Genomic DNA, 14,038 nt, shown 5'->3' with positions numbered 1-14,038 from the left:
GGCAAAACCAGTTCAGAAGTTATACTAGGTGGTTAGTTTCTTCCAGCTATAGCACATCAGGACTGTGTACTTTAGCTAGGTGAAAGACTGCCTAAAAAAAAGCACTTTTGGGAGGCTTGTTCAGTAAATTGTTTTTCCATGTCTTTCTGAACAAGAGTCCGTGGTACTTCACAAAAGTTGGCACGGAACTCCCCAGGTACACTGATACATTCAGCATGTACAGCTACAAGGGCTATGAAAAGCTTTTTTCTATAGGAATTTGAGTACCTGAGGCACTCCTCTAGTTTGGAAACTAAGCAGACACTTCTGTCTGTGTTTACTCCTAAGGGAAAGTAATGTGATCATCATAAGGCTGTGAGTTACATCAATTTTAAAAGATACTGCTTTGAATTAACAGAAAAGTGACTAGGAAAATTCTTCCTCCTGGAAATCTAGTTCCCAGCTGATTATTTATGTGTTGATACTCATTCTTTCCAAGTAAACAGAGAAATAAGCTCTTCTTATGAGCCAAGTGAATCAACATTACTGGAATGAAAATCATTCTCTTACATCAATTATTTTTCCTCTTCCTCCAAGCCCTTAAGAAAAGGCCAGAAAACCCACCTTAGAAAAAAAAAAACAACCAAACCTGTCTGCAGTGACCTTATAAATTTAAACAACAGGAGTGATAAAATTATAGGGAGAGAAGGATTTAATCTTCCACTCAAAACATGCATTAGTAAGAATTCTATACTCCTATGCATATCTGCAGAGAAGAATTAGGAAAATATGCCCTTTGTGGTGGGTTAAAGAAATATGAGAACAGCAGATGTATCTGAAAATACAGAAAAATTAGGATTTAAAAAGAAAATTAACTTGGCGTACAGTTCTGGTGCTGCCTCTCTACCCCAGGATTGCAGCCAATGTAGGAATCCTTGAGTCAGATAAATTCTATTTCCAAATAGGGGGGAAGCAGGTCCTCAAAACCACTTTGCTGCACTGGAATTAAAAGAGCCCACTCAGTTCTGTCATCAGGATTTTCTCATTCTGACAACGATCCCCAACCACAACTCTTTCTATAGAGTCTCAGGCTGAGTGCAGACACTTACACGTCTCTAGAACTCATCCAACTGTGTTTTACACAGATACCAAACAGCCACCATGACAATGCAGTCTGTGAGTGAGTGATTTTTCATTGTCTGCAATACAGAAGTCAATAATGGTCCCACATATTGGTAAAGTGCCATTTCTAGTAGTAACAACTGAAGGGGAATTACCACTGCTAAAGTTACAGGACATTAGAGAGAAGTATTTCTCCTCTTAAGGCTAAGGGTGAGGGGTGAGGGGTAGAGACTGTCCTTCCAAAATCTTGGCCAATTATATGGCATTATAAGATGCCAAAGTTCTTGGCATGCTTTTTCTCCGGTTCTCTGACAGCTAATTATGAAGGACACTACACAGCAGAAGCCATCTGTGTAATCCAAGGACAGCACAAAGCTGTACCACAAAGGACATGGTCAGAGCAACAGGAAGTGATGTAAAATACGTCAAGAAGATTTTTCATTTTCTCTTTGGAAAGTAAGTAACTCAGAAGTCTGCCAAAATTCCATAACCACTGATCTTCTGTGAGGAACTGTTTCAGCCTAATACAGAACACCACCAGTAACAGCCAGAGCAGAGATCACCAGCTCACCAGCACTGCTGTGCCTTCTTGTAATATCTGATCAGCCTGCTGGCTGCTAGATAAGCCCTTATGCCTATGACAAGTCCTGTTTTTAAAATAGAAATAAAAATCATCTTTATAGGGCTAAAATTTACAATCCATACACTTCTCCACAGCTTATCTTCAGCCTCACCCTAGGCCCAGACTCCTGCAGAGTTGTACAGTCCTCAGGAAAGCCTCCACCACCCCAGCCCAGCCTCAGACACGTGCTGTCCCCAGCCTGCGCCTCCACCCCCACAAAACTCCAGGTGACCCACAACACACGCGGAGAGCACCAGAACATAACTATATTTCTGTAAAAGATAGCAGGCTTATGGCAGCCTCAGGTTTTTAGGCTGGCTGTGGAGGGAAAATTGATACCTTATCTGGCACCAAGCCTACTGGTAGAAAGCAGCTTGACATATTTTGATCCACCAGAATGAGTAAGTTTACACAAGCTCAGTGCTTTGTGTTTTTACTGTACCACCAAAACACAGATAGAGAGTACACAAGTCTTACCATTACTGACTCCTTATCTTGGAAATCTTCTATGTGTATTTCATCCAAGTCCTTTAAGCACCCACTCAGTGTGTGTGCAATCCTGACCTCCCAGGACCGGTGATATTTGCACACCACAGAAACAATGGAGCCATTTATCTTGCAAGCAGGCCTGGGCAGGGGAGACAGCTCTCTCCCTCAGCTGGCCCCAAACAGGGCATTTGTTTCAAACGACTGAATTTCAGAGCCTTTAGAAAGAGACACGGTGCTGCTGCTTAAACCTTATTTTCCTCTTTCTGAACTCACACAACCCTTCTTAAGCCACTGGCTACAGAATGAGCAGTAGAAAGACAAAAGTCTATCAGAATACATATACAAGCAGTGTATATACTCTTTCGTAAATGCAAGACAACCCAGGGGAAAGACTTGCAAAAAAACCCTAGAAATAGCTAAATAGTTAGAAATAGCAGGATGCCCACAAGTACTCCATTAAGAATACTGATCATAAACTGCTATTTTTGTCTAGTGTTTCACAGTGTAAACATCTAGTCACTTACTTTCCACATGCTTTGAGAGCACTGGACAGACTGTCAAGCACAGACCATTTCTGTTCCCACATATTTCCATGAAGCTCTCACTAAAAGTCATTGTTTTCCTACATGCTCACAAAAAAACAAATTTGCATTTAAGATCAATCTGGTGCAAGTACAGTATTTCCCCCTTTACACTAATTAGGCTATTTAAAGATGTTTTCATCAAATGCATGATAGGAACTTCTGGATTTTACCCCTTGAAATGTTCTGCTGAATTTTTGCTAACATTTGGTAACAAATCTCATGAGAGCCTTTAATGGAAGTTAACATTTTTTTCATGTGTCATACTGCAAGTCTTCAAAGCAGAAGTTTATAACAAACTCTTAATGTGACTTTAAAGCTCCCAGTCCTTTTCTAGATATCTGCTTTATGTTTGCTCACATTGCTGACTGCCCAGAGTTTGGCTGGCTCTGACCAGATCTAAGCACAAAGGCAAACTGAAATGACGCAGGATTACTTCTTCCTCCTTTGAACTTCCTTAACAAATAGAAATCTAGCAGCCTGTGCATCAGGAAAGTAAGCAACAAGAGAAAAGAATCCTCAAAACCATAAACAACCAAAACCACCCACTCTCATGCCAGCTGTTTTTTAAACTGATTTCTATGGTTAACAAAAGAGACAGATTGAGAGTCATGAAAGATGAATCATGTTATACCCACATGAACAGCACTTCCTGGAGCCCACCAGCAAATGGAACTCCCATTAAATAAAAGAAAAAAAAGAAAGTTATATTAGGTATGTCCCTCTATATATCAAAAAGGAGTTGCTAGCCTAAGAGAGAGGACAGGTTGACAGCAACTTTATATGTCCCTTATGATCCACTAATCCTGAGCTGATCAGAAAAGATCACAGCAGTAAACCCTGAAGTTTAGCAACATCCTGCCTGCTCTATGGGCCGTGACCTTGGCTCTGCAATTCCCAAGCACACCTTAGCTTACAGCTTCAGAGCTGAGTGGAGGTCTTCAAACAACAAGTTTATGGCTCTGCTCCACAGTGCTTGCACAATAGCGATGTTTTCAGTCACGTATTTGCATGTCAATGGCATGCCTCTGCAACCTGGGAATGGAAATAAAGTAGTGGAGTAAGGACCTTTCCAAAGCTCTACCAGCAAGAAGCACCTCAGCTTGTAAGACTCAAAATCCTCTCTGGCAATTCAAGGTGACATAAAGCAGCCTTTGCCTTGCAAGCAACGTGAGCCATTCCAAAAAGAACCCCACTGAAAGAGTGTTTCAGTCAGATGAGCCACCCAAACTTCCCTTCAGGCAGTCTCATGGCAGCACTGCGGGTGCAAGCAAGAGCTGTCAATAGAAGGATGTAAGACAGAAAGGCAGCATCCTTAGTTTTAAATCTCTTTGGGCCACTGAACTCACTTCCTGAGGCTGCCACATTGATCCTCCTTTCTGGGAAATTAGCTTCAGCCTGCAGAAACTATTGAGATTCAAATTTTGTTTTTGTACAAGTACCATGTGAATTGCAGCCATTCTGTTTTGAAATGAAAATGTTTAATCTACCAAGAACTATGAGGAAGCATAACATTAAAAAAAAACAACAAGTGAGCAAAATACCATAATTGGACTTTTTATGGATGTAACTCTTAAACTGTAATTTAATTTAAAACCATATGGCACACCAGAATAGACTCATTTATTTAAAATTCCTCCTTCGCATAGGTCTTTGTATTATTTAAAACTTGTCCCATATTGACTATTACAAGGTATGGAAAGAACATTCTATAGCATTCCTGTTCCTTAAGGCCAAAATTTTTGCTTTCCAACCAACTATGAAGTGTCTAAGAAAAGAGAAGTTTTGTGCTTTCTTTGGCCATCACACCAGCTTGTTCTTACTGCCTGAAAGACAAATAGCATGTCTAGATAACTGAACTCTGACAATTAGAAAATCAGACTAGTTAGTGAACTGTCATTTTTTTTTAAAGCAAGGAGACCTTGTCAGTTCTACCTGTCAAGTGAGTTTGGACAGATTGATAAACATTTCAAGAAAACAGAATAAAACCTGTTCTCTCCACGAAGCAGACTTTAATTTCTTTGCTCACAAGCACATTGTAAGACAGCACAGCACAAGACTGTCCACAGACTTTATTACCAAAACTATTCCAGCTACTGCTGTGAATGGGAATGACTTGAAATTCGGTTTCATGGACTTCCTGGCAGATAAGATAGCATTTATGAGTTGCCTTAGCATTCCTACATTTGAAGCAATATGAAGTATGATTGGCAGCAACCCAATTTCATTATTCCTAGATGAGTCAATAAGTGTGGAAAGAGAAATGAAATGGGCAGCCAATCAACACACACACACACACAAATCAGACATTCTGAGGCCAAGAAAGTATTTATATGCTGATGACTCAACTTTTGCAGCAGCGTCTGCAGCAAGAACAGGAAATATACTATTGAACCCTCTTATGACAACAACTTTGATGTGAAAGGCCGGAATAGCTCATTCTGCCTGCTCTGATTCAGAAAGCCAGAGCTGTAATCCTGGATCTCTGCAGAATGCACTCACAAGAGCTTCTGAGCTCATTAAAGGACATCAGAAATACAAGGGTCCTGCAGGACACATGGTAAGTAAATGGCTTTCAAAGACTATGGAAAGAAACACAGGTGACAAAGGGCTGGCCCTGGAAGCTCTGCTGCTGTTTTACATACCATGTGTATATATATAAGGCTCATCTACCTCTACAGTGGTAGATGACTGCTGCTACACAGCCAAGAAAGAGGTCTTCCATCCTTCTATCATGGCATGAAATCTTCTCACACTGAGAATTTTCTGAACTCAGAATAATTTATCACATTATTCCATGAGTATTTGTATTGAGGCACGAGACAGCTGTTTCTTTACAAAGTTTAGGAACTGCCTCTTATCTGCTGCTTATCATTTGTTTTTCTTCTTGCACTGCAGATGTGGAGGACGCGATGAAAGCGATGTAAAATACTGTACTGCAGTAGTAATTATTACAGTGGATATATGCTGGGCCAAGGCTATCAAATAAGCTGAGTGTGTGACTTTAACGACACTATAAATTGGTAGAAACCAAGAATTTATCACTGGATTTAGATTAGTTAACTTCAACAATTTTTAGTATGCAATACTGGCAAATCTGTAGATAGAAACAGTAAATCTATTAAATTGGTTGCTAGCTAGGCTTAATTTTCTTGATACCCTTGGTAGTACTTCATAAACCAACTGAAAACTTCCAGTTTAGGTTCAAATCAACATAAAAATTATTCCTAATCCTCCTACAAATAAGATGCTGGTGGGTACAGTTTCACAGGGCATGCAAAAAATGCAAACAAGTCTGATCTTAAAACCAGAAGCATAAGTGAATGACTTTTTTCAGTATTATTTCAGTCAGATAAAATAAAAAAGGTTTGGGAACCTGAATATGTGTCTCCAGAAAAAAAATTCCAAATAAAACCAAATCAAAACAAGGTGTCTCTTCAGAGCAGCATAGGGAAGAGATACGTAAGTGCTGGAAGTTCAGATTTCTTCTAAATAATTTCCTTCCCACATCCAAAGCTGCTCTCTGCTGTTAGGCTCTGTTTTGTCCTTCTGCTGGAGGATGTCATTCAGATTGCCCTTTTCACCTAGTAAACAATCCGAGCAGGACAGAAGCAAATGAATGCTGCTGCTGCATGTCCGAGCTGCTATTTGTCTTTTCTAAATTTCCTTAATATTACCGTAACACTTGGAGATTAAGTTGTCCCTTGAGTGTGAACATCTTTCTCTCTGCCACTGGTTATCTGTACAGTTCACTTGGTAACTTGCTCTCTTGTTTCCTCCTGCAGTTCATACTAACACTGTGCAGGCTGTGTCACACACAGCCCTTTGTAATCTCCTGTATAGACTTCTTGTAGTTGGTGATTTCTAGATATTGACTTTTATAGCTCATAAAGCCACTAGTGGATATCAAATTTAATATGTTCAGCTGACATCAATGATATGTTTTATCTCTTGCTCTGAATTACAGCATTTCTGGGGTTTGCAAGTTCAGAACTAATAGAGCACAGCAGAAGAGGCCTTTTAATCCTGCTTATTAGCAAATGGGAGTTTCTGACATAACCCAAAGGCTCTGGCAGACGGACACCACACAGCTGAAGGACAGACACTGCAACACAATGGATTCCAAGCACTGAAACTTCTGGCAAATGAGCTCCACTGGAGAAGCAGCATTCTTGTTTTCAGGGAAGAAGCCACCTTATTCAGACTAATACTTACTCTTCTGAAGACATGTCATCTTCCATAAAACAAAATGAGGTGCTGATAGCTTGGATGAAGCAGCTGGATAAAAGGGTAGGAGAGAATGCAGGCTCACAGCAGAATGGAGGTACTTAAAACCCAAACAAAAGGCTGAAGCTTGCAACCACTGAAGAGAGTGCATTATTTACCGTGTGCCACTGGACCGAGCAAGTTTCTTAGCTGGCCACAGTTTACCCATTTCCCCTACCAGGCAGCAAGAAATACAGTGCACTGACAAGCAGGGTGCGAGGGGATAGATTTGGGGTACCCTCCTCCACAAAACTGCATGTGCCCAGATCACAGCCAGAGGCTGGATGAGGTGGGCGGCGTTTCTCTGGCTGTGGTACCAGCATGGTGGAACAGACTGCTCCAACACAGCACAGGAACCCAAGTTATGAGCAGCTGAGAAGGGTGTCTGTGCAGCAAAGCACCATTCAAGTTTTACTTTTCAGATTCTACTATAATGATATCCTAACCACAAGAAGTCAAATTTCCTATCGTGTCATGATTTCATCACGTTAGTTTCTCTCAGAACCCCAACTCTTAGTATGTGCCAAACAATCACGGCCCCTTTTTGGTGTGTTTTATCATCTCCAAGCTTCTCCTGGAATTTGTAACCCATTGCCAACTAACATTTGTACACCACTACCCACAAACACCACCCAGGAAGAGAGTAGACACAATATTTTATGCTCACTTAAGCACAACTATCCTGTTTTCACACCCAAAGACAGATGGGGCATTTAAAGCATGCAAGCTGTAGGAACAAATCACTCTGGTCACCAACATGGGAGTTTGCCCCATTACCTACAACGAGCATTAAAAAAACCATGCAGGGAAGATTGTCCTCTATAAAACATCATGTTAAGACCACTTTTTAAGAAGAATGGCTATAATTGCTAAATATCTTCCAAAAAAACAAAGACTGTTGAAAGGTTATGTAAATATTACTCTTACTCCATTAATGGGACATTACTGGACAGCATTAATGTTCCAATTCCATAACCAAAACTTCCCAGGTGGGGACTCTGGGATACCAGCAGTTGGAGTGACATGATTCTTCTTTTTTTTTTTTTTTTTTTTTTTTTGTATTTGGCTTCTATAAAAGGAAAATGGACTATTCATAATTCAACTCCCTTCCTCTGACTGAAGAACCTTAATTTAAAGAAAAAAAGCATTCACTTGAATGTTAAGAGCATGCATGAATCAAATATGGAACTAAAAGACATTTAATGATATTTGCACAAACACTTTCCAGCAATGACTCGGATTTTAATTATCTGGTGGATGAACCCTGCATGTCAACAAATCAAATGGTGTTTTGCAGCCAATTCCTAACTCTGTGGTCCATGTCTCCTAGACCAAACTTGCTTTGCAGCTTTTGCACAAATATTTTTTCATTTTGCACCCTAGTTGTACAGCCCCTGAATTTTTTCCTCTGCTTTTTCATTTCTAAATGCTCTTTCTTTCACAATCAACCACAGTGCACACAAAATATAATGTGGGATATAAAACTGTGAAAGTAAAATCTGGGAAAGTTACAAGCAATTTTTCTAGCAAAAAAATACATGTTTGAGAAGACATAAATAAAGATTTTAATAAGCCTCACACAAACAGGCACTCATGCCTACTCATTCCTCCAAATTGTCAGAGCTCTTGCATAAGACTTCTTTTATATTCATCTTAGTCCCTGAAGTTACACACGTCTTAAAGTTAAAAAAGATAGACTTGTTAATAACACACAAATGTTCATAGACATAACATCTTTACAGATATCCTCTGTGAGCAGATCAAGCCACTCTCCATATGTATTTAAACATAGTGGAAGGGTGGAGTTTTTAAGTTGTCAGATCTGTGCCTGGGTAAGAGGGGCTCTATTTTCACTCTTGGAGCAGGGAGAGATTAGCAGCTTGAAATCACTTTGACAGTTTCAGTTACTCTCCTGCATACTGCAGGGAATTTTAATTCCAACCTGTGAAATTGTAATTGCTTCTCAAGAAGAGCAGGAGGATTCTGGGTAATGGACACAGCCAAGCTCAGTGTCAGAGTTGTGAGTTGCTGCCACTTCTGATATTACTTGCTGTTATTCAAAAATCACTCCAGCTTTCCATATGGGAAGTTGAACTGGGGAGTGAAACTAGATAAACAGTAGCTCTCAGATGTTCAGAGACCTGCAAGGAATGATGTAACAGAGGTGAATCTCCTCAAAATGCACCTTTGCTCCTTTCACATGCTTTATAGAACAAGCTTTACATAAAACACTTCCTCTATGCCATACTCTTTTTCTAAACAAGTATACTATTTACTAGAAAGCTACAATGAAAAATAGCTAAATGTATGCTAAATGGCCAAGTCCTCCAGCATACAATATACAAGTAGAAAATAAAATGTGTGTACTTAATGCTGTTCACAGGAGATTTAAGATGTCTTTGCTACTCATGGTTCTGTGGTTTTCAAGATTCCTCACTGAAAATAGCAAAAAAGAACTCAGAGCTACCACAAACACTTAAGAAAAATAGTTGAGGCTTTCTTGGTATCAAATGGAAATTATATTCTTTTTTTACTCAGGCAAAAGGTCATTGAATGTAGATTGCTTATTAGCAGACACATTCTCTAGTGATGAGTGTGTTCAGCAGGTGTGAAAGTGGGATCAATTTGCTATGGTGTAACTTTTTCTGCAATGACCTTGTTAAGCTGAGGTGCAGCAGATTTCTTACCCACCCTGATGGCTTGCAAAGAGGGAATACTTGGAAGTAGGTCTCAAACATAATGATGATGTAAAAATTAAAAATGCTGCCTGGCAGGGCACTTAGGGCATTCAGGGAGCCAAACAGGATCAAAAATCACAGATCAGATGTGTTCAGGTCAACTCCTTCCATTAGGAGGGTGTACTTATAGAGCTCACTCCACACTCACTGAGGTACTCCAAGCTGCACCAGCAGCCTCAGGCAGTTCAGGCTTGGTCCAGGTGAGCTCTTTGACCAGAACTGATCTGCTCAGCTCAGTGGCTTTGGAAGATTTATTATCTGTTATACATAAACACAACACAATGACAAACACAATGCTGATCTACAACACAAAGTGTCAAAAACCTCTCTCAAAATCTAAAGGAAGGCAACAAAATAAATGATAAACAACACTTCCTACTTATCAGATTAAAGCTCATTTTTAAGAATATACTGCAGGCAATTTTGGCCTCTTTCAGTATATTGCACTATTTCTAAGAAAATAAGCTGGTCCCATCAAAGTCAATGATGCACAGAATCTAAATCACAAGCTTCGTAAACCTCTGTAATAGCTGATGCAATGAGTCTGTAATTGCCACGATTAGATAAGCTAGAGTGGCTGACAGAGATAATGCTGAAGGCACACAACATATCTGCATAGATTATTCCCATCACATACAAAAATCTGGCTCACATATAATGATTTTGCCAATCCACACTTTTCCTGAGAATTTTGGAATCTCTGGTACTTTCCTGAAAATTTCAACTACCAGAGTCATGTTGGTGGGTCTTTCTTGAGAATTTCTCAGATTTGTTAAAAATGTAAATTACTCATTGTCATATATTCCTTGTTGTACAATGTATTGTATATATTCCTTGTACAAAAAAGTCTGAGAAAAAAAGTACCCCAACAAACAGAAGCAAATTAAGGGCATGGTTGTTTTTTTGTTGTTTTTTTGGTTTTTTTTTTTTTTTTTCTTTTAAAACTCGTGGATTTTGAGCCTTGGTTTATGACCTTCAGTGGTTGCTGTAAGAAATAACATATTCGAGTCATCACACACCTGATTTGCTGAAGACAGTTACATCTGTTGCTATAATTTACAGGCTGTGCTGAAAGCATTATGGTGGAACTTGCTAGTTAATTGTAACTATTATGAATCCACAATTTATAAAGTACAAAGCACTTTTACTAGGGGGTTATTCCTCAGCACTATAGAGACAATGTCCTGTTTTTGGCTGGGATAGAGTTAATTTTCTTCACTGCAACTGGTATGGGACAATGTTTTGGATTTGCTGCTGCTGAGCAGGGCTCACACAGAGTCAAGGCCCCTTCTGCATTTCTGGGAATGGCTAAGCACCTGCCTGTCAAAGTAATGAATTATTTATTTCTTTGGTTTGCTTTGCTTGCATGTGCAGCTTTTGCTTTACCTATTTAAGTGTCTTCACCTCAACCCCTAAGTTTTATCACTTTTACCCTTCTGATTCTTGCCCCCACCCCAATGCAGGGTGGTGAGTGAGCATCTTAGCTTAGCTTAGCTGGGATTTAACCCCAACAGCCGTGCAAGACAGCTCAGCTCCATCTGGATATGAGACAAACATTTAAAAAACCCTCAACAATGCCTGTGTTATGATTTTAAACAGCCTTTGCAAGTGGAAGTTTGGACGAAGGTTCAGAAATGTGACAAGGCATGAACGAACCAACAGTATGATGCGGTTAGGCGCTGGAAGAACTCGGCACAAGTCCAGTCCCTGACTGACCAGCACACCCTCAGGATGTGTGGAGATCCTGTCATGACAAAAATGGCTTGAAGAAAGTAATTAGAAATATTCACTGTGTAAAATGCAACCTCCCCACTAAGAGAGTAAGAATTGTTTTATTGAGCCAATGCATAGCTAAGGGATTCCCAGGTAGTTCTCCAAGTGTTGTATGAAATCTACAGACTGTATTAAATCCATCTTTTAACAGAACTCTATCACCAGAATGACATCTTCCCATTCAATTATAAAAACCCAACACCTTTAGAACTATTTCTATGTAAAAAATAATTCTTCTTGTATTAACAAAGGCTAATAGCTCATTGTGAAGTTGAGAGATGCAAGATGGCAGGTAAAAATTCTTTCAGACATGACATCAAAATAAATAGCAACAAATAACAAACTTTAATGGCCTAGCAGTGCTCATTCTAATGTAAAAAGACAGATACCAAATGATCACACTGCATCAAGCAAAATCTTTAGGAAAGCTTTAAATATCCTACCCATAAAAGATGACCAATATCACTCAATGGAAAGACTCTTTATAAACCCAATGCAATTTTATCTGATACAGCAATTAGGAAAAGAGAATGCAATGCAAACATTGCATAATTTCAGGAAAAAAAAAAAGGAAATATGCAACGAACTGTTCTACCAAGGATCTCAGGTTTTGGCAAGATAAACCTTCCCACAGCTTATTAATGTTCTCTCCTTTGAATGACAGGAAAGGCATAGAGTGAGTACAAATTATTGCCCAATTTATATTAGCATTTTTTTCCTTAAAAAAAAAATTAAAAAAAATTGTTGGTAAAAATGTTTCCTTTGAAGATTCTGAACAGCAATTTCATTGTTTTTATAAAAGCCCCATTCAGTTCACAGTTCTGTTTTCATTCCTCCGTAGTAAAACATAACAAGAACTGCCAGTAGAGCCAGGCTGACAGACAGGATCTTCAGTCCACCTCCCTCTTGTTGCCATGGGAGCTGCAAAGCCATGCAGGAGCTGAGCTGTGTTTTCACTGGGATCTCAGCAGAAGGCTGTGCTTTCCAGTTTGTGCCATTCTGTGGTGAACGTCTGAACTCCTGCGAAGAAATGCACACATTAGGATTGAAACTGTTATGTCTTCCTGATTATACATACCAAATACAGTCTCCTCTTTATGCTGAGGTTGAAATTAATGTCCTTTTCAAGACTAACAATTCAACCTGCACTGCATCATCATCAGGTCATTGGTTTTTCTTACAGGAATCTTATAAATGCCATACAAAATCAGTATTTCTAATGAAATTAACTGCCAAATCAATGCAGCTGTTAGCAACAGAAACAAATCTCCAGACCTCACTGTCATCAGAGACAGTTGTCTGATGGTTATTTTTTTACTTGCTTTGCTGCTATCTCACTACTTTCTGATTTTTGGCTTTTCCAAAAGAAATGCCTAACCAGTGATAAAGGGGACCACAACACTCAATCCTTTGCACAGCAGGCATCTTCTAAAGTCAATCATCGACTCCTGGTGTGCCAGCTCAGTGGTGCTTGAAAATCCTCCCAAAGGGCTTTTCCTTTCCCCTGACCCTCAGGAGGCAGCTGTGCTAAAACACTCACCTTCTCATTCAGCATATTGAATCCCAGTTCCCTGCTGTGCCTGCCATTACCATTCCCAACCTGACTGCAAGCACCAAGATCCCCAAGAATATGATGCCTTTTAACTGCAGCACAAGATACAGATGTTGCATCACTATTTCAGTAGAAAATCCAAGTGAACAGAATAAAAGGCTTTTTTCTGCCTCACCCTTGTTCAGTTCAGCATTGTAGATACTCGAAAGGAAAAACATCCAGTGAAACTCTGATGACATTTGCAAGAGATGTGAGTGGTGAAGGTGTAATTAAACAAAAGTGTAGCAATGCTGCATCATAAAATTCAGTATTTCTGTTGATAACTTCTGTTTTCCTCCCTCTATTTGAACAATCTCTTGGGAATTCAATTGAGTTCAGCTGGATTTTTAATTGGTTTGAAATTCTCAAGTTAAAAAAGGGTTTTTGATTAAACCAGTTTATTTTTTTTTCCTTTCATATTGTGTATAAATCAAATCAGGGATCCAGAAAGTACCTATCTGGATAATCTTGTATTTTCAAGAAGCTGAAACAGGACCACATGAAAATACAGTCCAGATGCCCGCTCCGTCTTTTACTGAACATATTTCTGGGAAAACTCAAAGAAGTATCAAAGCTCCAAGAATGGTGCCTTGCCCATGAAAGTGTGACAGCACAATTCAAACCTTCTGTAACTGCCTCCTGTTTTCCATTTCAGCAATCAGCTCCATTATAGTAATTGTAGAAGGAAAATAATGATTACTACTGGTTAGGTAAGTAAGCATCAAAGGGGCAAATGACAGCCTGGAGAAGTGCTATTCTAACAGCTGAGTTATTGCTGACTTAGATCCCAATTCACACAGGCAAAGGGTTACTGATCAAGTGAACTATGAAATGAGGATGACTTCTCACACATACTGCACCTAGAAGAACATCACCT

General features: G+C 39.5%; 1 protein-coding gene and 1 long non-coding RNA gene across 3 annotated transcripts in view; one reads left to right on the top strand and one right to left on the bottom strand.

Annotated features, from left to right (window-relative positions):
* Window positions 1-3,906: 3,906 nt before the first annotated feature.
* LOC147655742 (uncharacterized) lies at window positions 3,907-11,723 on the top strand. The gene is made up of 2 exons (XR_015274031.1): window positions 3,907-5,353; window positions 6,761-11,723. It is a non-coding gene; the product is annotated as an uncharacterized LOC147655742 (long non-coding RNA).
* Window positions 11,615-14,038, bottom strand: part of CDKAL1 (CDKAL1 threonylcarbamoyladenosine tRNA methylthiotransferase) — a 377,626-nt gene continuing 375,202 nt past the window's right edge. For both annotated transcript variants that reach the window (XM_086842602.1, XM_023919638.2), the window contains exon 16: window positions 11,615-12,590. In XM_086842602.1, the coding sequence (XP_086698728.1) occupies window positions 12,384-12,590 (207 nt within the window). In that variant the 3' untranslated portion in view covers window positions 11,615-12,383. The remainder of the gene's footprint in view (window positions 12,591-14,038) is intronic.

Source organism: Cyanistes caeruleus, chromosome 1, assembly GCF_971803275.1.
Source record: "Cyanistes caeruleus chromosome 1, bCyaCae1.hap1.1, whole genome shotgun sequence".
Taxonomy (NCBI): domain Eukaryota; kingdom Metazoa; phylum Chordata; class Aves; order Passeriformes; family Paridae; genus Cyanistes; species Cyanistes caeruleus.
Note: the sequence above shows the minus strand (reverse complement) of the source record. Positions and strands in the feature narration are given on the sequence as shown.